General features: G+C 44.7%; 1 protein-coding gene across 2 annotated transcripts in view; it reads right to left on the reverse strand.

Moving 5' to 3' along the window:
* Positions 1–22771, reverse strand: part of acss3 (acyl-CoA synthetase short chain family member 3) — a 128647-nt gene that overhangs the window by 83961 nt on the left and 21915 nt on the right. For both annotated transcript variants that reach the window (XM_068050455.1, XM_068050454.1), the window contains exon 2: positions 16403–16547. In XM_068050455.1, the coding sequence (XP_067906556.1) occupies positions 16403–16547 (145 nt within the window). The remainder of the gene's footprint in view (positions 1–16402; positions 16548–22771) is intronic.

Below are 22771 nucleotides of genomic sequence, written 5' to 3' on the forward strand. Positions count from 1 at the left end.
GCTGCCTCCGGAGAATCCTTGGTATCAGGTGGCAGGACCGTATCTCCAACACAGAAGTCCTCGAGGCGGCCAACATCCCCAGCTTATACACCCTACGGAGTCAGCGGCGCTTGAGATGGCTTGGCCATGTGAGCCGCATGGAAGATGGCAGGATCCCCAAAGACACATTGTACAGCGAGCTCGCCACTGGTATCAGACCCATTGGCCGTCCATGTCTCCGCTTTAAAGACGTCTGCAAACGCGACATGAAATCCTGTGACATTGATCACAAGTTGTGGGAGTCAGTTGCCAGCGATCGCCAGAGCTGGCAGGCAGCCATAAAGGTGGGGCTAAAGTGTGGCGAGTCGAAGAGACTTTGCAGTTGGCAGGAAAAAAGACAGAAGCACAAGTGGAGAGCCAACTGCGAAATATCCCTGACAACCAATTTTATCTGCAGCACCTGTGGAAGAGCCTGTCACTCTAGTATTGGCCTTTATAGCCACTCCAGGCGCTGCTTCACAAACCACTGACCACTTGCAGGCGCTTACCCATTGTCTCCCGAGACAAGGAGGCCAAAGAAGAACAACACATGAAATTGAACAAGTGAACTGTTTCTGTTTATTTTCAAGGGCATACCATCCCATTAGGTGACTTTGTCCAAATACAGAAATTCTGGTATATGTTTAATTTATATCCTTTCAAAAATGAAGGACAGGTATATATTTCCAAAATTTGGAATTTACTGTGTAAAATCTACAGCTCAAACCTCGATCTACAGGGAGATTAATCACAGTTGAGCTCTATTGTCATTCATTGTGTTGAAGCTTAAATTGGATATCAAACACATATTATTCTCTCATGAAGTAAAGAATGTCTGAACATCAAAACAAAAGTTTGTTTGTGTTGAGGATTCAAGGAGGAAAGCTGTATAATCTGGTAGTACTTTTCAATTTATTTCCACTTGAATAAATGAAAATTGCATTTTCAACATTCCTTACTACCACAGGGAGTAGTTGAAGCAGATAGCATCGATGTATTCAAGGGGAAACTAGATAAGCATATGGAGGGAGAAAGGAATAGAAGAATATGTTGATGGGCTTAGATGAACAGGACTGGAAGGAGACTCCTGTGGAACATAAACGCTAGGATGGATTTGTTGGGCTGAATGGCCTTTTTGTGTGTTGTAAATAGCTTGTAATTGTAATACGTTGTAAATATATGTTAATGATAGGGGAATGGCAGAGTGGGAACTGTAAACATGGGGGAATTTTAACCTGAAAACTAGCTGTGATGATTCAGGTGGGAAGATAAAATGCTAAAAGTCTGAAACAGGAACCCAACCTTCCTCCAACCTGCCCAGTTCCTATTTTAGTCGAGGCAAGACAAGGAATGGCTGACCAATCCACTCACAGGAAGCGGGCTGGTTATTTAAATATTTTGCTGAGGCTACACGCCTCCATCGTAATAGTGATTCTAATTTTAACCATAGGTGTCTGGGTTTTCCTGACCTCAGGAAACCCGACAGTTAACAGGAGACAAGAAGGAGACAATCCGTATGGTAACTGCCTTGACAACATTGCTTGTGGGCCAGGAGAAGCAGGAATGGTTCAATCAGGCCCACAAGCAACCCAGTAAACCCACAACCCCATAATCTGTTTGCTCAACCCCTCCCGACCATCATCTTTCCCCCACCACCATCTGCCTCTACCAGCAGCAACCACACTCGGCCACTACTTCCTTTCCCAAAAAATTCATCACCCATTCTGCATTCCCCACCCCCCCCCCACAACCCCCCACTAGACCTAACTGCTCTCAGCCCACAGAAATCTGCAGAAAGATATTTAAATACATCCCACAGTTTAAAACTGCAGGACATTCAGGAAACCCCTACTTCCCTGCTTCTGACCTCAAAACAGCCACCACCCTACCCCACTCTCTCAACAACTAGTAGTTGTATAATGCCTTTAACATAGCAAAATATTCCAAAGTGTTTTACAGGAGAATTATCGACAAAATTTGATACCAAGCCACAGAAGGAAAATATTAGCATAAATGGCAAAATCTTACAAAAAGAGATAGGTTTAAAGAAGCGTCTTAAAAGGAGGAAAGAGAGGCAGAGAGGCTTAGAGAAGGAATTTCAGAGCTTAGGGTCTTGGCATAGCCGCCACTGGTGGAACAATTAAAACCAGGGATGCTGAAATGGCCAGAATTGGAGCAGCACAGATATCTCGGAAGGTTGTGGGGCTGGAGGAGATTACACAGTTATGGAGGGGTGAGGCCATGGAGGGATTTAAAAACAGGATAAGAGTTTTAAAAATTAAGGTGTTGTTTAATCAGAAGCCAGTGTAGTTCAGCAAGCACAAGGGCAACGGGTTAATGGAACTTGGAGCGGTTTTTGGCAGTGAAGTTTTAAATGAGCTTACGATAATGGAGGGTGGAAGATGGGAGGCTGGCTAGGAGTGTGTTGGAATAATCAAATCTAGAAGGAACAATGACATAGATGAGGCACCTCTGAGCTTATACTCCCCACACAGGATCCATGGAATTGTTGTAATATTGACCTTCATCTTATATGAGCTTGACAGATTGTTTTTAGATTTTTGACCTGGAACATGGGAGAAGGGCATTTTATATTCAAGTATATATAGTACTTAACGAAACCTGAAAGGCTGTAAGCCTTTTGTTCCAAAGCATTGCTGAACTAAAGCCATACAGCACATTTTCTCTACATAATAGCAATGCTACAAAATGGTTTGAAGTGAATTCCTATTTGGGTAAAAATTGGAGATTTCAAGAATTTGTATTTCTTTTTATTTCTGTCAAATACAAAATGGCTTGCTAGTGTAACAACAGCATCTAGGAGAGGTAAGTGTGCTCTTCCCTTAGCAGGAAGGGCAATACAACATTAAGCTTCTATGACTGGGCACAGTATGGCTTTCGTGCAGAGAGATCGACCGTTGACATGCTGTTCTCCCTTCCTCAGATACAGGAGAAATGCCGCGAACAACAGATGCCCCTCTACATTGCTTTCATTGATCTCACCAAAGCCTTTGACCTCGTCAGCAGACGTGGTCTCTTCAGACTACTAGAAAAGATTGGATGTCCACCAAAGCTACTAAGTATCTTCACCTCATTCCATGACAATATGAAAGGCACAATTCAACATGGTGGCTCCTCATCAGACCCCTTTTCTATCCTGAGTGGCGTGAAACAGGGCTGTGTTCTCGCACCCACACTTGTTGGGATTTTCTTCCCCCTGCTGCTTTCACATGCGTTCAAGTCCTCTGAAGAAGGAATTTTCCTCCACACAAGATCAGGGGGCAGGTTGTTCAACCTTGCCCATCTAAGAGCGAAGTCCAAAGTACGGAAAGTCCTCATCAGGGAACTCCTCTTTGCTGACGATGATGCTTTAACATCTCACACTGAAGAGTGCCTGCAGAGTCTCATCGACAGGTTTGCGGCTGCCTGCAATGAATTTGGCCTAACCATCAGCCTCAAGAAAACGAACATCACGGGGCAGGACGTCAGAAATGCTCCATCCATCAATATTGGCGACCACGCTCTGGAAGTGGTTCAAGAGTTCACCAACCTAGGCTCAACTATCACCAGTAACCTGTCTCTGGATGCAGAATTCAACAAGCGCATGGGAAAGGCTTCCACTGCTATGTCCAGACTGGCCAAGAGAATGTGGGAAAATGGTGCACTGACACGGAACACAAACGTCTGAGTGTATCAAGCCTGTGTCCTCAGTACCTTGCTCTATGGCAGCGAGGCCTGGACAACGTATGTCAGCCAAGAGCGACGTCTCAATTCATTCCATCTTCACTGCCTCCGGAGAATACTTGGCATCAGGTGGCAGGACCGTATCTCCAACACAGAAGTCCTCGAGGCGGCCAACATCCCCAGCTTATACACACTATTGAGTCAGCGGCGCTTGAGATGGCTTGGCCATGTGAGCCGCATGGAAGATGGCAGGATCCCCAAAGACACATTGTACAGCGAGCTCGCCACTGGTATCAGACCCACCGGCCGTCCACGTCTCCGCTTTAAAGATGTCTGCAAACGCGACATGAAGTCCTGTGACATTGATCACAAGTCATGGGAGTCAGTTGCCAGCCTTCGCCAGAGCTGGTGGGCAGCCATAAAGGCGGGGCTAAAGTGTGGCGAGTCGAAGAGACTTAGCAGTTGGCAGGAAAAAAGACAGAGGTGCAAGGGGAGAGCCAACTGTGTAACAGCCCTGACAAACAAATTTTTCTGCAGCACCTGTGTTCCAGAATTGGCCTTTATAGCCACTCCAGGTGCTGCTCCACACATACGGACCACCCCCAGGTGCTTACCCATTGTCTCTCGAGATAAGGAGGCCAAAGAAAGGACTGGGATCTCGATGGAACCCAAGTGGCTCCACATGTCAACCCAAATACATCCATCATGAAGACGTGGTCCATGTGTTTTTTTGGTAACACTTCAAATTTAATACTTTAGATGATGAAGTGCGACATCTAATAATCAATTTACATTTTAAAAGATTAACATGCTGCTCTATTAAACACCATATACGCTTGTATTTGAATTTATGTTTTTATTTGGGGTGAAAAGTCGGGGTTTATCTTTTTTCTATTCGTTTGTGGGATATGGGCATTGCTGGCTAGGCCAGCATTTATTGCCCATCCCTAACTGCCCCTGAGAAGGTGGTGGTGAGCTGCCTTCTTGAACTGCTGCAGTCCTTGGGGTGTAGGTACACCAACAGTGTTGTTAGGAAGGGAGTTCCAGGATTTTGATCTGCAGACAGTGAAGGAACGGCGATATAGTTCCAAGTTAGGATGGTGTGTGCCTTGGAGGGGAATTTGCAAATGGTGGTGTTCCCATGCATCTGCTGCCCTTGTCCTTCTGGGTGGTCGAGGTCACGGGTTTGGAAGGCGCTGTCAAAGGAGCCTTGGTGAATTGCTGCAGAACATCTGGTCAATGGTACACACTGCTGCCACTATGCATTGGTGGTAAAGGGAGTGAAACTGATGGAGTGCTGATCAAGTGGGCTGCTTTGCCCTGAATGGTGTCGAGCTTCTTGAGTGCTGTTGGAGCTGCACCATCCAGGCAAGTGGAGAATATTACACTCCTGGCTCGTGCCTTGCAGATGGTGGACAGGTATTGGGGAGACAGGAGGTGACTTACTCACTGCAGAATTCCCAGCCTCTGACTTGCTCTGGTAGCCACAGTATTTATGTGGCTGATCCAGTTCAGTTTTTGGTCAATGGTAATCCCCAGGATGTTGATGTTATTTATTTCCCAGTGATATGCTTCCTTAATTTTCCCTCTTGGCTTAACAGCCAAAAGCAGAACCATACCAGTGTATGACTATCAGCTGTTCTGTGCTCTGCTCCTCCAGCACTATTATTTAAATAGAAAATTTCTCTCCCAGCTCCAAGTTTTAGTGGTATACTGAGCTGTCTCGGATCTGACAGTTCAAAGAGATGTAAATCAGCTGTAGAAATCAGTACAGTATCAAGGCAAAGAATTGCTTTACAAGCACCATAGGAATGGAGCAACAACTAAGTTGAAATGAGGAATTATCAAGAAAAATGTATTTGTGCAGGTCAGCCAACACAAAAGAAGAACTTTGGTGAATACGAGCTTTGTAACAGTGACCCTCATCTAATACAAGGGCTCTGGTGATTGTGGGGGAAGGGGATGGTTGTTAAGTATGAGAATTGCTTTACATATAAGTAGAAATGGTCTTCATTAACATGTGCAACCATAGCTCATGTCACAAGGCACAATTTTTCATACATGCTTGCATTTCTCAAAAATATATCAGACGCTAAACTCTCTTTGATCCTATAATGGAAAGCAAAAGGAAACATATGCTTTGGATCAACATGACAACGTGCAAAGTTCCACTGGACCGGATTTTATAGAGGCCTTAACGTCGGGATCCTTGGCAGGGGAGGGTATGAAGATTGCCCCAGATGAGGCCCACCACGGACCTTGATGCGGCAGGGCCCGACCCAATATTGCCGGCGGCAGCGAGGCCTCGTGGCGGCCCCCCACCTCTCGGCGAAGATACCATAATTTAAATATTCAAATTCATTAACTTACCTAAGTTAATGACTTTTCCGTCGCCTCCTGAACTGCCGCCACGATCTTCAGCCCAGTACTGCCGCACCTTCGAATCCCCATCCAGGGAAACGAGGCACAACACCTGTGGCAAGTTGGGAGGAGATAAGTTTCTCAGTCCGGGAGGTGGGGACCGGGGTCAAACTATTCTGATTGGTAGAGGGGATGGTGGAAAGGGGTAAAGTTAAAAGTTTGTGAACTTTGCGGGGGAAGGTCAGCTACACAAGGTAAGTACTTGTGAGGGGCAGGGGGCAAGGAATGAGTGTATTGTTAATGGGGGGGGGGTGGGGGTGGTGGGAGAGGGGCTGGAATATGTATGTAATGTTTTAAAATCAGTTTATTACATTTAATTTAAATGTTTAAAGGGAAAGTGTAAGGGCTGAAAGCCCTTTTAAAATGGTGCCAGCATCTGCACAGTGGCGTGGACGCCTTTACCAGAGACCGCCCCCTCTACGTCATCGGTTGGGGGAGGGGAGGAGAGGGCGGTCCGCCCTGGCCATGTAAATGAGCTGCCGCGTATAACATAACGGCGGCAACATAAAATTCAGCCCACTGTTTATAAGCTATTACCACGATTTCTTAAATGGCTTCATAAGATAACACCACTATTCTCTGCCAGAATAAGTAAATAGTTCAAATCTCAATGATTTTTTAAATCTTATATTCTGTGTTGGAATAAATAGTTTTATAATATAACTTTGTATTTTCTATGCTGAAATCCAATTATTTCATTGCAGAAGCTACAAAATAATCTCCTTTTGCAAACTCAGGGTAAGGAGCAGGTTGTGAGATTTAACAATGTCACATAAATTAAATTTCTCAAACTTTATATGGCAATGTGAAAGACGGTTGTTCAAAGTTTAGATTATTTCTTCAAGGCCATTCTGGAACATTATGAGATAATAAATCACCTTGATTAATTGATAAATGTTGAATGCATCCCTAGCTGCACGGAGAGGAAAATAATTAACTTCAGGCACATTGTTGAATGCTCATATTGCACAATCTGACAGATTTACAAGCAGTGAAATCCCTGATACAGAAAGCAAAGTAGTTTGGCTGGCTTTGAGATGAGATAAAGCTTTAAACTAATCAAAGTTGGGGCAGGGGTTGGGGGGGAGCTGCGGTGAAGGGGGGATGCGGGAAGGATTGAGGAAAGCATAAATTCAAAAGCAGTAAGAGAAATGTCAAGGCTGTAGAGCAGAGTAGTGATTTGTTTAAAATAAGCAGAATGGGTCAGGGATGGACAGAGAGGTTAACAAAGTTAACAGGGCATTTGTCACTAAGGAGACATCAAGGAAAAATAAGGAAAAGTTCAAGCTAAACTATACCTGAATGTGCGAAGCAGTCACAAAACCGAGTGACTCCTGACAATACAGAGCATGCGCAGAGCGATCGCACACATCATCAGTGCATGCGAACATTTGCCAGTATGAATGCGCGCAGGAACACGCTGACATCACCACGCAATAGCCGCCTCCATTCCCCCAACAGTGCCCGCTCACTCACGCCATCCCTGCTTCAACTGCCACTCTCAATTTCCCACTCCCGACTACTCGCCACTCCATCCCCCCCTCGCTGCTTCCCCCTCCCTCGGCCACTCGCTCCCCACCTCATCACTGCCTTCCCTCAGCCACTCGCTCCCGCCCTCCCCACTTCCCCTCTTGGCCGCTCACTTCCCGACTCGCCGCATACCGCACCACCCCCCAGCCTCGCCATTGCCTTCCCTCAGCCACTCACTCCCGCCTTGCAACATCCCCCCCTCAGCCACTCAATTCCCGCCTCGCTGCTTCCCGCCCATGCTGCCTCCCCCCTCGGCCGCTCGCTTCCCACCTTGCCGCTTTCCCCTTTTGGCCGATTGCTCCCCACCACGCTGCCCAAAGAAGTGGCAGGGGTGGGGGTGTGGGGAACAAGCCGCTGAACGGCAAGATGGGGAGCGAACAGCTGAAGGGTGAAGGAGCGATGTGGGAGCAAGAAGCCGAGAGGGGGGAAGCAGCGAGGCCTGGAGCAAGTGGCTGGAGTGGAGATGGGGGAGTGGGGAGCGAGCAGCCAAAGCGGCAAGGCGAGTAGCAAGCGGTTAAGGGGGGGCATGGCAAGGGCGGGAATGAGTGGCTGAAGGAAGGCAGCAGCGAGGTGAGGAGTGAGCAGCGAGCAGCCGGGCGCAGGAGGGAGCAGTGAAGAGAAATGCGATGGCAGGAAGGAGTGGGGTACTGTTGGGGTGGGATGGAGGCAGCAATCGCAGCCATTAAGGGGATTTGGGTTTAATTTTGTGACAAATTGTGCAGCGCCATCTTTATTACGGGCAGCTGCCTGAGATGTCACAGACAGTGACATTTCAGTGGATGAGGCTGCATTTGCGCATGTGCTAGCACTGTGCCACTTAGTGGTTGCCCTGTCAGAAAATGCAGCCTTCACAAAAATATAGATGAATTAATAGTGCAGGTAGAAATAAATGGGTTTGATCTAATAGTGAATATGGAGACATGGTTACAGAGTGGCCAAGATTGGGAACTAATATTCCAGGATGCTTGACCTTTAGAAGAGTTAGGCAAAATGGAAAAGGTTGGGTTTGGAGGGTAATGAAGGATGGGTTAATAAAAGTAGGGAGAAAGGATCTTAGCTCAGAAAATCAAGATATAATATTAGTTTGGGTGAAGCCAAGAAACAATATGGGGTTGAAAACAATGGCTGAAGTAGTTTACAGGCTACCTAACAGTGGTTGGAGTGTTGGGCAGAGTATAAATTAAGAAAGTAGAGGTGCATGTAACAAGGGTAATATAGTAATCAGGGGGGACTCTAATCTTCAAATATACTGGGGAAACCAAATTTGCAGAACTGCGTGGAGGCCAAGTTTATATTTGCTAGATCAGTATGCCAAGGAACCAATAAGCAAACAGGCTATTTTAGATAAAAGCAAAATACTGCGGATGCTGGAAATCTAAAATAAAAACAAGAAATGCTGGAACTACTCAGCAGGTCTGGCAGCATCTGTGGAAAGAAAGCAGAGTTAACGTTTCGGGTCAGTGACCCTTCTTCGGAACTGACAAATATTAAAAATGTCACAGGTTATAAGCAAGTGAGGTGGGGGTGGGGCAAGAGATAACAAAGGAGAAGGTGCAGATTGGACAAGGCCACATAGCTGACCAAAAGGTCATGGAGCAAAGGCAAACAATATGTTAATGGTGTGTTGAAAGACAAAGCATTAGTACAGAATATTGAACAGCAGCAAGTGCAAACATGAAAAAAAAAACACTGGGTAAGCAAACTGAACAAACTAAGATGAAATGAAATAAATGCAAAAAAAGGTTGTAAAAAATGTAAAAAAGAAAAAAAGAAAAAACAACTAAAAATGAAAGCAAAATGGGGGGCTGTCATGCTCTGAAATTATTGAACTCAATGTTCATTCCGGCAGGCTGTAGTGTGCCTAATCGGTAGATGAGATGCTGTTCCTCGAGCTTGTGTTGATGTTCATTGGAACACTGCAGCAATCCCAGGACAGAGATGTGAGCATGAGAGCGGGGGCAGTGTTGAAATGGCAAGCAACCGGAAGCTCAGGGTCCTGCTTGCGGACCGAGCGGAGGTGTTCTGCAAAACGGTCACCCAGTCGGCGCTTGGTCTCCCCAATGTAGAGGAGACCACATTGTGAGCAGCGAATACAGTATACTACATTGAAAGAAGTCTAAGGCTATTTTAGATCACGTATTGTACAATGAGACAGGGTTAATTAATAACCTTGCAGTAAAGGATCCTGTTGGGAAGAGTGATCGTAATATGATTGAGTATGACAGTGAATTAATCAAGTCAAGAACTAGGGTCTTAAATCTGAACAAAGCAATCAACATTGGTATGAGGGCAAGTTGGCCAAGATAGATTGGGAAATTAGTTTAAAAGATATGATGGTGGATAAACAATGGCTAACATAATTCATAATTTGCAAAAAATATACATTCCCTTAAGGAATAAAAACTCATTGGAAAAGTGGTCCAACAATAGATAACAAAAGAAGTTAACAATAGTATTAGATTAAAGAAAGAGACATATAATGTTGCCAAAAATAGTAAACCTGAGGATTGAAAGGATTTTAGAATTCAGCAAAGGATGACAAAGAAATTGATAGAGAGAAAATGGAATGAGAGTAAGCTAGCAAGACACGCAAGGTCAGATTGTAAAAGCTTCTATGAGTATGTAAGAAGAAAGAGATTAAAGAAAATAAACATGGATCCCTTGCAGGCAGAGACAGCAGAAATTATAATGGGGAATTAGGAATGGCAGAGACATTAAACAAATACTGTGTGCCTTCTACCATGAAGACAGATACAAAGAAAAAACATTCCGGAAATAGTGGGGAACCATGGGTCTAATTAGAATGAGGAACTAAAAGAAATTAATGGGACCTGATAACCTACATCCCAGGGTTTTATAAGAGATGGCTACCAGATAGTGGATACACTGGTTTTAATCTTCCAGAATTCCCTAGGTTTTAGAATGTCCCCATGGATTGGAAGGTAGCAAACTTTATTCAAGAAGGGAAAGAGAGAGAAAATATGGAATTATAGGCCAGATAGCCTGACATCAGTCATAAGGAAAATGCTAGAATCTATTATGAGGGATGTGGTAACAGGGCACCTAGAAAATCATATAATGACTGGACAGTGTCAACACAGATTTATGAAAGGGAAATCATGCCTGACAAATCTGTTTTTTGAGGTTGTAACTGGCAGGAATAGATAGAGGGAACAAGTGGATCTAGTGTAATTAGATTTTCAAAAGGCATTCGATAAGGTGCCACACAAGAGGATATTGCATAAAATTAGGGCTTGTTGGATTGGGAGTGATATTTTAGGATGGATTGAAGATTGGTTAATGGACATAAAACAGAGAATAGGAATAAACAGGTCATGTTTGGGTTGAATGGCTGTAACTGGTGGGGTACTTCAAGCATCAGTGCTTGGGCCTCAGCTATTTACAATCTATATTAATGAGGGGACGGAATGTAATGTATCTCAGTTTGCTGATGATGCAAAGCTAGGTGGGTAAGCTGCGAAGAGGACACAAAGGCTGCAAAGGGATATTAACAAGTTAAGTGAGCGGGTAAGAACATGACAGATAAAATATAATGTGGAGAAACATCAAGTTGTCCACTTTCTTTTTATTCATTCATGGAAAATGGGCGGCGCTGGCCAGGCCAGCATTTATTGCCCATCCCAAATTGCCCTGGAGAAGGTGGTGATGCCTTCTTGAACCGCTGCAGTCCATGTGGGGTAGGTACACAACCACACAGTGATTGACTTCATAGCGGTTAGATACAACTGAGTGGCTTGCTAGGCCATTTCAGAGGGCATGTAAGGACAGCAGATTTTATTCCCTAAAGGACATTAGTGAACCAGATGGGTTTTTACAACAATCAACAATGGTTTCATGGCCATCATTAGACTAGCTTTTTAATTCCAGATTTATTAATTGAATTCAAATTCCACCTTCTGCTGAGGTGGGATTTGAACCCATGTCTCCAAAGCAATAGCCTAGGTCTCTGGGTTACTAGTACGCCACCGCCTCCCTGACAAATAAAAAAGCAGAATATTTTATAAATGGCGAGACTGGGAAATGTTGCTATTGATGTGAACCTGAATGTCCTTGGCCACAAATAACAGAAAGTTAACATGCAGGTACAGCAAGCAATTAGGAAAGCGAATGGTATGCCAGCCTTTGTTACAAAAGAATGGCAATATAAGAGTTAAGAATTCTTACTGCAATTGCATAGGATCGTAGAGCCACAGAAAAATTAGGGCACAGAAGGAGGCCATCCGTGCCAGCTGAAAAAACTAGCCGTCCAATCTAATTCCACTTTCCAGCACCTGGTCCATAGCCTTGCAGGTTACAGCACTTTAGGTGCAGGTCCAGGTACCTTTTAAAAGAGTTGAGGGTTTCTGCCTCCACCACCATTCCGGGCAGTGAATTCCAGAATCCACCACCCTCTAGGTGAAAAAGATTTTCCTCATGTCCCTCTAATCCTTCTACCAATCACCTTAAATCTGTGCCCTCTGATAATTGACTTCTCCGCGAGGGGAAACAGGTCCTTCCTGCCTACTCTATCTAGGCCCCTCATAATTTTGCACACCTCTATTAAGTCACCCCTCAGCCTCCTCTGCTCTAAGGAAAACAACCCTACCCTATCCAATCTTTCCTCATAGCTGCAATTTTTGAGCCCTGGCAACATTCCTATAAATCTCCTCTGTACTCTCTCCAGAGCAATTATGTCCTTTCTGTAATGTGGTGACCAGAACTGTATGCAATACTCCAACTGTGGCCGAACCAGTGTTTTATACAGTTCCAGCATTACATTCCTGCTTTTGAATTCTATACCTCGGCCAATAAAGGAAAGTATTCCATATGCCTTCTTCACCACTCTATCTACCTGTCCTGCCACATTCTTGGATCTGTGGACATGCACTCCAAGATCTCTCACTTCTCCTACCCCTCTCAATATCCTCGTGTTTATTGTGTATTCCCTCGCTTTATTTGCCCTCCCCAAATGCATTACCTCACACTTAACTGGATTGAATTCCATTTGCCACTTTGCTGCCAACTCAACCAAACCATTGATATCTTTCTGGAGTCTATGGCTATCCTCTTCACTATCAGCTACATGGCCAATTTTTGTGTCATCAGCAAATTTCCCAATCATGCCTCCCACACTTAAGTCCAAATCATTAATATATACCACAAACAGCAAGGGACCCAACATAGAACCCTGTGGAACGCCACTGGAAACAGCTTTCCATTCACAAAGATATCCGTCGACTACTACCCTTTGTTTCCTGTCCCTGAGCCAATTCTGGATCCAACCTGCCACATTCCCCTGTATCCCATGGGCTTTCATTTTACTGACCAGTCTGCCATGCAGGACCTTGTCAAATGCCTTACTAAAATCCATGTAGACCACATCCACTGCACTACCATCAATCCTTCTTGCTACTTCCTCAAAAAACCCAATTAAGTTAGTAAGACATGAAATTCCCTTAACAAATCCATGCTGACTATCCCTTTCTCTTTCTAAGTGGCAGTTTATCCTGACCCTCAGAACAGATTCTAAGAATTTACCCACCACCGAGATCAGACTGACCGGCCTATAATTATTTGGCCTATCTCTCGCACCCTTTTAAACAATGGTACAATGTTCGCAGGCCTCCAATTGTCTGGTACCTCTCCTGTATCTAGTGAAGATTTGAAGATGATCCTCAGCGCAACCGCTATTTCCTCCCTGCCTTCCTTTAACAACCTGGGATGCAATCCATCTGGCCCTGACGATTTATCCACTTTCAAGGATGTCAGACCCTCTCGTACTTCCTCTCTCATTATGCTTATCGTATCTAATATTTCACACTCCTCCTCTTTAACTACAATGTCTACATTAACCCTCTCCTTTGTGAAGGCAGAGGCAAAAACTCATTAAGAACCCTGCCCACATCTTCTGCATCTACGCATAAGTTCCCTTGTACATCTCTGATAGTTTAGTTTAGTTTAGAGATACAGCACTGAAACAGGCCCTTCGGCCCACCGAGTCTGCGCCGACCATCAACCACCCATTTATACTAATCCTACACTAATTCCATATTCCTACCACATCCCCACCTGTCCCTATATATCCCTACCACCTACCTATACTAGGGGCAATTTATAATGGCCAATTTACCTATCAACCTGCAAGTCTTTGGCATGTGGGAGGAAACCGGAGCACCCGGAGGAAACCCACGCAGACACAGTGAGAACTTGCAAACTCCACACAGGCAGTACCCAGAATTGAACCCGGGTCGCTGGAACTGTGAGGCTGCGGTGCTAACCACTGCGCCGCCCTTTCCTTAGTTATCCTCTTGCTCTTAATGTACTGATAAAACATCATTGGGTTTTCCTTGATTTTACCTGCCAATATTTTTTCATGTCCTCTCTTTGCTCTCCTAATGCTCTCATGCTCTTTTGATAGTTAACCTATAACTTATCAATCAACCGGTATTACAGAGTCCATAAAATTCTCTTGTGCCATTATATTATCTGTGTAGCCATTAAAGACTCTGCTTCTCTTTCCACGGATGCTGCCGGACCTGCTGGGTGGTTCCAGCATTTCTTGTTTTTATTACAGATTAATTAGTGTTTAATGTTAAGCTGATGCTTATGCCATAAACAAATTGGTTTGCATGGAAAGGGGGTGAAATTGGTCCATGTGCTCAAGCTAATATGCATATTACATGTGTTAATATTTTGTCATTTTTTTGCATTAGCATAATATGGTTTTAATAAGTTTTGCCTAGGTTCTCAAGGTTCCTCCTGGGTCTTAGTACAAAGGCCAGAATTAACAGCTTTTATGGGCTTGTTAAACATCAAAAGTACAAATTTGCTTGTATTCTTTCTAGTCCACATTGCAATATTTAAAAATTCATTCACAGGATGTGGGCATCGCTGGACCAGTATTTATTACCCATCCCTAACTGACCTTGCGAAGGAAGCATGGCTTTGAATATAACTGAGGGGTTTACTAAGCCATTTCAGAGGGAAGTTGCTGTGGGTCTGGAGTCACATGTAGGTCTGACCGGGTAAGGACAGCAGATTTCCTTCCCGAAAGGACATCAGTGAACCAGATGGGTTTTCATGACAATCCAGTAGTTTCATGATCATCATTACTGATACCAGCTTTTTATTCCAAAGTTATTTAAATTCCTCAGTTGCCATAATGGAATTTGAACTTGTGTCTCAGGATCAACAGTCCAGCCCTCCGGGTTACTAGTCCTGTAACATTGGCGGCACAGTGGCGCAGTGGTTAGCACTGCAGCCTCACAGCTCCAGGGACCCGGGTTCGATTCTGGGCACTGCCTGTGCGGAGTTTGCAAGTTCTCCCTGTGTCTGCGTGGGTTTCCTCCGGGTGCTCCGGTTTCCTCCCACATGCCAAAGACTTGCAGGTTGATAGGTTAATTGGCCATTATAAATTGCCCCTAATATAGGCAGGTGGTAAAGAAATATATAGGGACCGGTGGGGATGTTATTGGAATATGGGATTCGTGTCGGATTAGTATAAATTGATGGTTGATGGTCGGCACAGACTCGGTGGGCCGAAGGGCCTGTTTCAGTGCTGTATCTCTAAAACTAAAAACTAAAAACATTACCACTACTCTAGCGTATCAAGTACAAAGATGGCTTTAAAGCATTTAGGTGAAATAGTCATAGCTACAATGTCAGAATCAGGGTGGAAAGCTGCATAGTTAGGGTGGGTGGGTGGTGGGGGGGTTGGGGGCGAGACGGGTGGGGTGGCAGAGAGTGAAGATTAAATTAACATTGGAAAATATAGCATGACTAATCACATGAAAGTTTGACTCTAAATCTATTTCACAGATGGTGCTAACAGGATAAGCAATTCACCAGGAGTAGGTGAACAGCAACATGGATTTTGCTACCACTGTAGCTGCATTCACCCCTTCAGATGAGAAATAGGGAGCATCAGACAAACAGGCACAAGCATCTCAGTAGAGTGAGCAGGTGTACAGAGCTATAATGTCACAGCTGTGATTTACAGAAGCTCAGTATCCAAGGAGTTTGAAGCTCTTTAGAAAAAAACAAATACTGAACAGCTTTACCTGTGAGATCCAACAACAACTTTCATTTATATAGCACCTTTAATGCAATACAAATTACCAAGATGCCTCACAGAAGATTAATCAAAAATCAACAGAAAGCTAACGAAGGCTCATAATCCCTTTTCATTACTCACAAGTGTTAGCTTTTCACAGCTATAACCAGCAATACAAGACAAACACATTGCAACTACACAGTCTGTGTTCGATGTCTTCAAACAGAGATTCCAGTGAGGAAGGAGCCTGAAGAGGTATTCGAGGCAAGCCAAACAGGTTTCAGAATGATTATTGGAGAGAGTAAATCAGCTACCATTCTCATTAACTAATCTCATTGTTGCCCTATACCTTGTCAGTGATACATGTGACACAGGCATTGATAGTGATTTAGGGCAACTTATTCTCTTCTTTGCATGAGTACAAAATATCCTCACCCTCATCTCCATGAGTCCAATACTTCTTTATATCTGGTGATTATATTTAATGTCATTGCTATCTTAAATTTCCTTTCTAAAGCAGCAGCATTAACTAAAGATGGTGTGTTTAACTCAGGACCGTCAAATTGTTCAGAAAATAGCATAGAGTTCAACCACCTTCCTTACTGTCTTAAAGAGTCTTTAAGATGAACGTCAGAACTCAACATCTCTCTAGCATCAAAGCACAAAAAATTAAGTTTAGTGAGAAATCTGCATTACCTGTTCCAAAGCTTCTTTGTAGGTAATGGTTTGTTTGGTGTCAGTAACTGGACTGTCATGAATGATGGCAATTTGATCTCCCAGTCCGTTTTCAACGTGACGGTCGAGTGCATTATAGCACACATTTAGTTCGCCATCAACAAACCTGAAACATATAGCAGAAACGCAAGCTTTTCTTCAGCTGTCGAATTACTTAAATTAAACTGCTTATAAACTCTTAGTAGTTGCTACTTAGTAACCTTGTCAGTAGAGGGCCCTGCGGCAACAGGGATCTTGGGGATTGCTACAGTAGCTGCCTGGGTTTGGACACTCAGGGTCATATCTGTAATCAGCTGAGTGGAATAGATTAAAAATACAGATGGGGCTTCTACCCTGTGACACACCTTCAACATTCCCGCCAGCTCCCATTATTCCCCTGTTTCTGGACGCTCCCTCTCACAGTTATTTGTGTGAGAACAGACCACTGGACAGTAAGTAATAAGGTTGTTTAATTCTTGCAAAACCGGTATCCCAACATGATGGATTCAGACAAATCAGAGTGCTGCAGCTGGAGCCCAAAGTCTGTAGAGCCATAGCCAAAGCTATGCCTGCACTGAACACAGCAGGTCTCCCTAGTGGTCTGTATGTCAGTCAGGCAGCACTGCACAGATGAGTTGCAGACGCTTCCACGAATGCTCCCAGATTGTATAGTGTGCTTAGCATACTCTCGAATGAACCACCAAGTGTGTTTGTAGGTGCAGTAACTGAATTCCTGGGCATTGCAGCTGAAGGAACCATCTGATCAGCAGTTGTGTCTCCTAGAGGCCTGCTACCCGACCCGAACCCGACGGCATGTTTAGGGTTCGGGCCCAGGTCGGGCCGAGTCCAGATCGAGTCGGGTCGGGTCAGGCCGGACACACACGTTAAGTGCTCTGCTGGTATGGATTAAAAATAAAAGAACTTACCTGAGCTGGGAGTCCGGGACGAAACTGAGTCTGCGCAGTGAGCGAGTGACGTCACTATGACATCTAGCACATGCGCTGCAGTTTCTTGCAGCTGCGATGTCAGGAAGGTAAGTAAACGGATGGTCGGGTTGGGCCGAGTAGTGGCGGGTTCAGGTCGGGCTCGGGGCAAAATCAGAGTGACTCGGGCCCGGGCCCGGGCCCGCTGTGGTTCGGTTGGGTTTGGATCTGGGTCCGGGTCGGGTTCTTTTTTCCGACCTAAAGCAGACTCTAGTGTCTCCTACAATTCCATTTGTTCTTTCACATTCATGCTCTGTATTTCACCAAGAGTTGCTCCTGCAACACACTGACTCCACCAAGGGCTATCCCAGTGACTGCAGGTGTGTAACACAAGGAATTTAATATTACTGAGTTAGGGCTATACACTGGGCTACAACATCACCTTTGCTTCAAAATGTAGTGGAGCACAAGACTTTTGTATGACACCTCTTGTAAGACAGCTGCATATGCCAAGAATTTCAGTGTATTTCAGAAAAGATTCATGAGAATGGTTCCTGGGATGAGGAACTTCAGTTATGAAGATAGATTGGAGAAGTTGGGATTGTTCTCCTTGGAGAGAAGGCGGAGAGGAGATTGGATAGAGGTATTCAAAATCATGAGAAACTGTTCCCACTCAGGAAAGGATCAAGAACGAGAGGGCAGAAATTTAAAGCAATTGGTAAAAGAAGCAAAAGCAAAAGAAGGAAAACTTTTTCTTGCAGCAAGGTCTGGAATGCATTACCTGAGAGTGTGGTGCAGGCAGGTTCATTTGAAGCATTCAAAAGGGAATTAGATTGTTATATGAAAAGGAAGAATGTGCAGGGTGACAGGGAGAAGGCAGGGGAGTGGCAATAGGTGAAACGGTCATTAGGAGAGCCAGTGCAGACACAATAAGACAAATGGCGTCCTTCTGTGCTGCAACAATTCTGTGATACTGAAATGCTGTTATGTTGCCCTGTGTGTGGAGAGAGTATGTGAGTGAATGAGGAGACAAGGGATAAAAAGCATAGGATACTAGATGTGAGCTTGGAGGCAGCTTAGAACTTTAATTCCCACTGCTTCCAGGAACTCCATGGCCTTCTCCTCACAAGGAGTCATGGGTCACAGCTTTGGTGTTTGTTTTTATGACTGCATGCACTCTCGATCATTTTGTCCAACCTTCTCCTGCAAGTAAACAGGAAAGGGAGATAAATTGGAAAAAGGAGAGAGATGTGGGCCACCTCTGTGACTAGGCTGCCAGCCACCTTCTGGGAATTAGTAAAACATGCACTATGCAGATATTTTCTGCTGGCAGCATAACTAGCATTAGTCGCTTATCATATTTAATGGGCCACAGAATCAAAACATTCATATAAAAAGCTAACATATTTAAAAAAGAAATGAACAGCAATAAGTCATTTATATAGCATCTATAACATGGAAAAACATCCCAAGGAGCTTGTAGAGGGAAAAATTGTGGCCGATGCAGATAAATAAATACACACATATATATAAGATGAAAGTGCAGCCACATATTGTTACAAAATGGGGTATTTACCCAAGGCATTGTGGGACAAGTTAGTTAGCTTGCAGCCTTGAGCATGGTACTGCTTAGCACAGGCAATTAGCCTGACCAAAGAGGGCCCCTCATATCAGTGCATAAGACAGCTGCTCTGTCTAATTGCGGACTACACAAAGCAACTAGGAATGCAGGCCTGCTAGAGGTAGAAGGATTCATTGTGAAGACTCAAGGATAGTTGATAAGGGGGGTTTGGTAAACAAGCTGAGATGGTCAGGGGCGTACCACGAGCTATCCCCACAACCACATGATGCATAATTAATAATTTTATTGGAAATGAATGTAATATATGTAATCAATAACCGTTATGATTGGATTATGTCCAGCCGGGATGGGCTGAGTAACTGTATATCTGTTGTGGATTTTCCTTTGTTCGGTGGAGAGGCATCTGGACAGACCAGTGACCTGCTCCCCGCTGGCGTAACTCAATAAACTGTTTGACATTGGAGCAGACCTGAGTGTCGAGTGATTCTTCTAGATTCATTCCCGCTAACAGAGCGTTAACAACAACAACAACTTATATTTGTATAGCACCTTTAACATAATAAAATGCCCCAAGGCACTTCACACGAGCATTATAAAACAAAATATGACAGAGACACATAGAGTCATAGAGTCGTACAGCATAGTAAGAGGCCATTCGGCGCACCGTGTCCATGCTGACCATAATGCCTATCTATACTAATCCCACCTGCCTGCATTAATTCCATATCCCTCTATGCCTTGCTCATTCAAGTACCTGTCCAGATGCCTCTTAAATGTCGCTACTGTTCCTGCCTCCACCACCTCCTCTGGCAGCTCATTCCAGATACCCACTATTCTTTGTGTGAAAAATTTACCCCTTTGATCCCTTTAAACCTCCTCCCTCTCACCTTAATTCTATGCCCTCTAGTTTTAGTCACCCCTACCATGGGAAACCGACTCTGGCTATCTACCCTATCTATGCCTCTCATAATTTTATATACCTCTATCATGTCCCCTCTCAGGCTCCTTCGTTCCAGGGAAAACAGACCCAGCCTATCCAATCTCTCTTTATAACTCAAGCCCTCCAAACCAGGCAACATCCTGGTGAATCTTTTCTGCACCCTCTCTAGCTTAACCACATCTTCCTGTAGTGCGGCGACCAGAACTGCACACAGTATTCCAAATGCGGCCTAACCAACGTTATGTACAACTGTAATATGACGTCCCAACTCTTGTACTCAATGCCTTGGCCAATGAAGGCAAACATGCCATACGCCTTCTTCACCACACTGTCTACCGGTGTTGCCACTTTCAGGGAACTATATACTTGCACCCCAAGGTCTCTCTGCTCAACAACACTCCCCAGGGCCCTGCCATTCACTGTATATGGTTCAACTTCCCAAAAGGCATCACTTCGCACTTGTCTGCATTAAATTCCATTTGCCAATCCCTTGCCCACTTTCCCGTTGATCTATATCCTGTTGTAACCTTAGACAACCTTCTTCACTGTCCACTATACCACCAATTTTGGTGTCATCTGCAAACTTACTAATCATACCACCTACATTCACATCCAAGTCATTAATATATATGACAAACAACAGAGGGCCCAGCACCGATCCCTGCAGCACACCACTGGTCACCAGCCTCCAATCTGAAAAACGACCCTCCACTACCACCCTCTGCCTCCTATCACCAAGCCAATTTTGTATCCAATTTGCTAGCTCACGCAGGATCCCATGTGTTGAACCTTGTGGACCAGCCTACCATGCGGGACCTTGTCAAAGGCCTTGCTAAAGTCCATGTAGACAACGTCCATCGCCCTGCCCTCATCAATCCTCTTGGTCACCTCCTCGGAAAACTCAATCAAATCCGTGAGACACGATTTCCCATGCACAAAGCCATGCTGACTATCCCTAATCAGACCATGCCTTTCCAAATGCATATAAATCCCGTCTCTCAGAATACCTTCCGATAACTTTCCCACCACTGATGTAAGGCTCACCGGCCTGTAGTTCCCTGGCTGATCCCTGCTGCCCTTCTTAAATAAAGGCACAACATTAGCTATCCTCCAGTCTTCCAGTACCTCACCCGTGGCTAACGATGATACAAAAATCTCTGCTAGGGCCCCAGCAATCTCCTCCCATGCTTACCATAGCATCCGAGGATACACCTGGTAAGACCCTGGGGATTTATCCACCTTAATGCGCTTCAAAACCTCCAACACCTCCTCCTTTGTAATGTTGATCTGCTCCAGGATATCGCTGTTCCCTCCCTTGAACTCACTAGCTTCCATGACCTTCTCCACTGTAAATACAGATGAGAAGTATTCATTTAAGACCTCACCTATTTCCCGTGGCTCCACACATAGATTACCACACTGATCCTTAAGGAGACACAAGGAGATATTAGGTGAGAAGATTAAAACCTACCAAAGAGGTAGGTTTTAGAGTTTCTTAAAGGAGGAAAGCAAGGTAGAGAGACAGAGAGGTGTAGCGAGGAAATTCCAGAGCTTAGGGCCAAGGTAACTGAAGGCATGGCCACCAATGTTGGAATAATTAAAATCAGAGATACTCAAGAGGCTAGAATTAGAGGAGTGCCGATATCTCGAAGGGGTGTGAGACTGGAGGAGATTATAGAGATAGCGGGCAGGACCATGGAGGGATCTGATAATGTGGATAAGAATTTGAAAATCAAGACTTTGCTTGGCCAGGAGCCAATGTGAGTCAATAAGCACAGGGGTGATAGGTGATCAGATCATGGTGCGTGTTAAGACACAGGCAGCAGAGTTTTGGATGACCTCAAGTTTACAGAGAGTAGAATATGGGAGGCCAGCCAGGAGTGCACTGGAATAGTCAAGTCTAGAGGTAACAAAGGCATGAATGAGGGTTTCAACAGCAGATGAGCTGAGACAGGGACGAAGTCTGGCAATGTTACAGAGGTGGAAATAGGCAGTCTTAGTGATGGCGCAAATATGTGGTTGGAGTCAGGGAACAGTTTGGAATGGGGATTGAAAACAATGCTTTCAGTCTTCCCAATATTTACTTGGAGGAAATTTCTGCTCATCCAGTACTGGATGTCAGATAAGCAATCTGATAGTTCAGCAACAGTAGAGGAGTTGAGGGAGGTGGTGGTGGTGAGGTAGAACTGAGCATTGTCAGCATACACATGAAAACTAACGCTGTGCTTTTGTTTGACGTCGCCAAGGGGCAGCATATAGATGAGAAATGAGCGGTCCAAGAATAGATCCTTGGGGGATACCAGAGGTAATGTTGCAGGAGTGGGAAGAAAAGCCATTGCAAGTGATATTCTGGCTACAATTAGATAGATAAGAATGGAACCAGGTGAGAGCAGTCACACCCAGCTGATGAGAGTGGAGAGGTTTGGAGAAGGATGGTATGGACAACTGTGCCAAAGGCTGCAGACAGGTCAAGACAGATGAGGAGGGATAGCTTAGCTTTGTCACAGTCACATAGGATGCCTTTCCTGATTTTGATAAGAGCCTTTTCAGTACTGTGGCAGGGGCAGAAACCTAAATGGAGAGATTCAAATATTGAATTCCAGGAGTGATGGGAGGTGACAACATGTTCAAGGACTTTGGAGAGATGAGGGAAGTTGAAGGTGGGGTGGTAGTTTGCAAGGACGGTGGGATCAAGCATTGGTTTTTTGAGGAAAGGGATGATGAAGGCAGATTTAAAGGATAGAGGAACAACACCTGAAGAGAGAGAACCAATAACAATATCGGCTAACATGGGGACCAGAAAGGGAAGCTGGGTGGTCAGCGGTCTAGTGGGAATAAGGTCGAGGGAGCAGGACGTGGGTATCATGGACAAGGTGAGCTCAGAGAGCGCATGAGGAGAGAAACTA

The sequence above is a fragment of the Heterodontus francisci genome, chromosome 18 (genome assembly GCF_036365525.1).
Source record: "Heterodontus francisci isolate sHetFra1 chromosome 18, sHetFra1.hap1, whole genome shotgun sequence".
Taxonomy (NCBI): Eukaryota; Metazoa; Chordata; class Chondrichthyes; order Heterodontiformes; family Heterodontidae; genus Heterodontus; species Heterodontus francisci.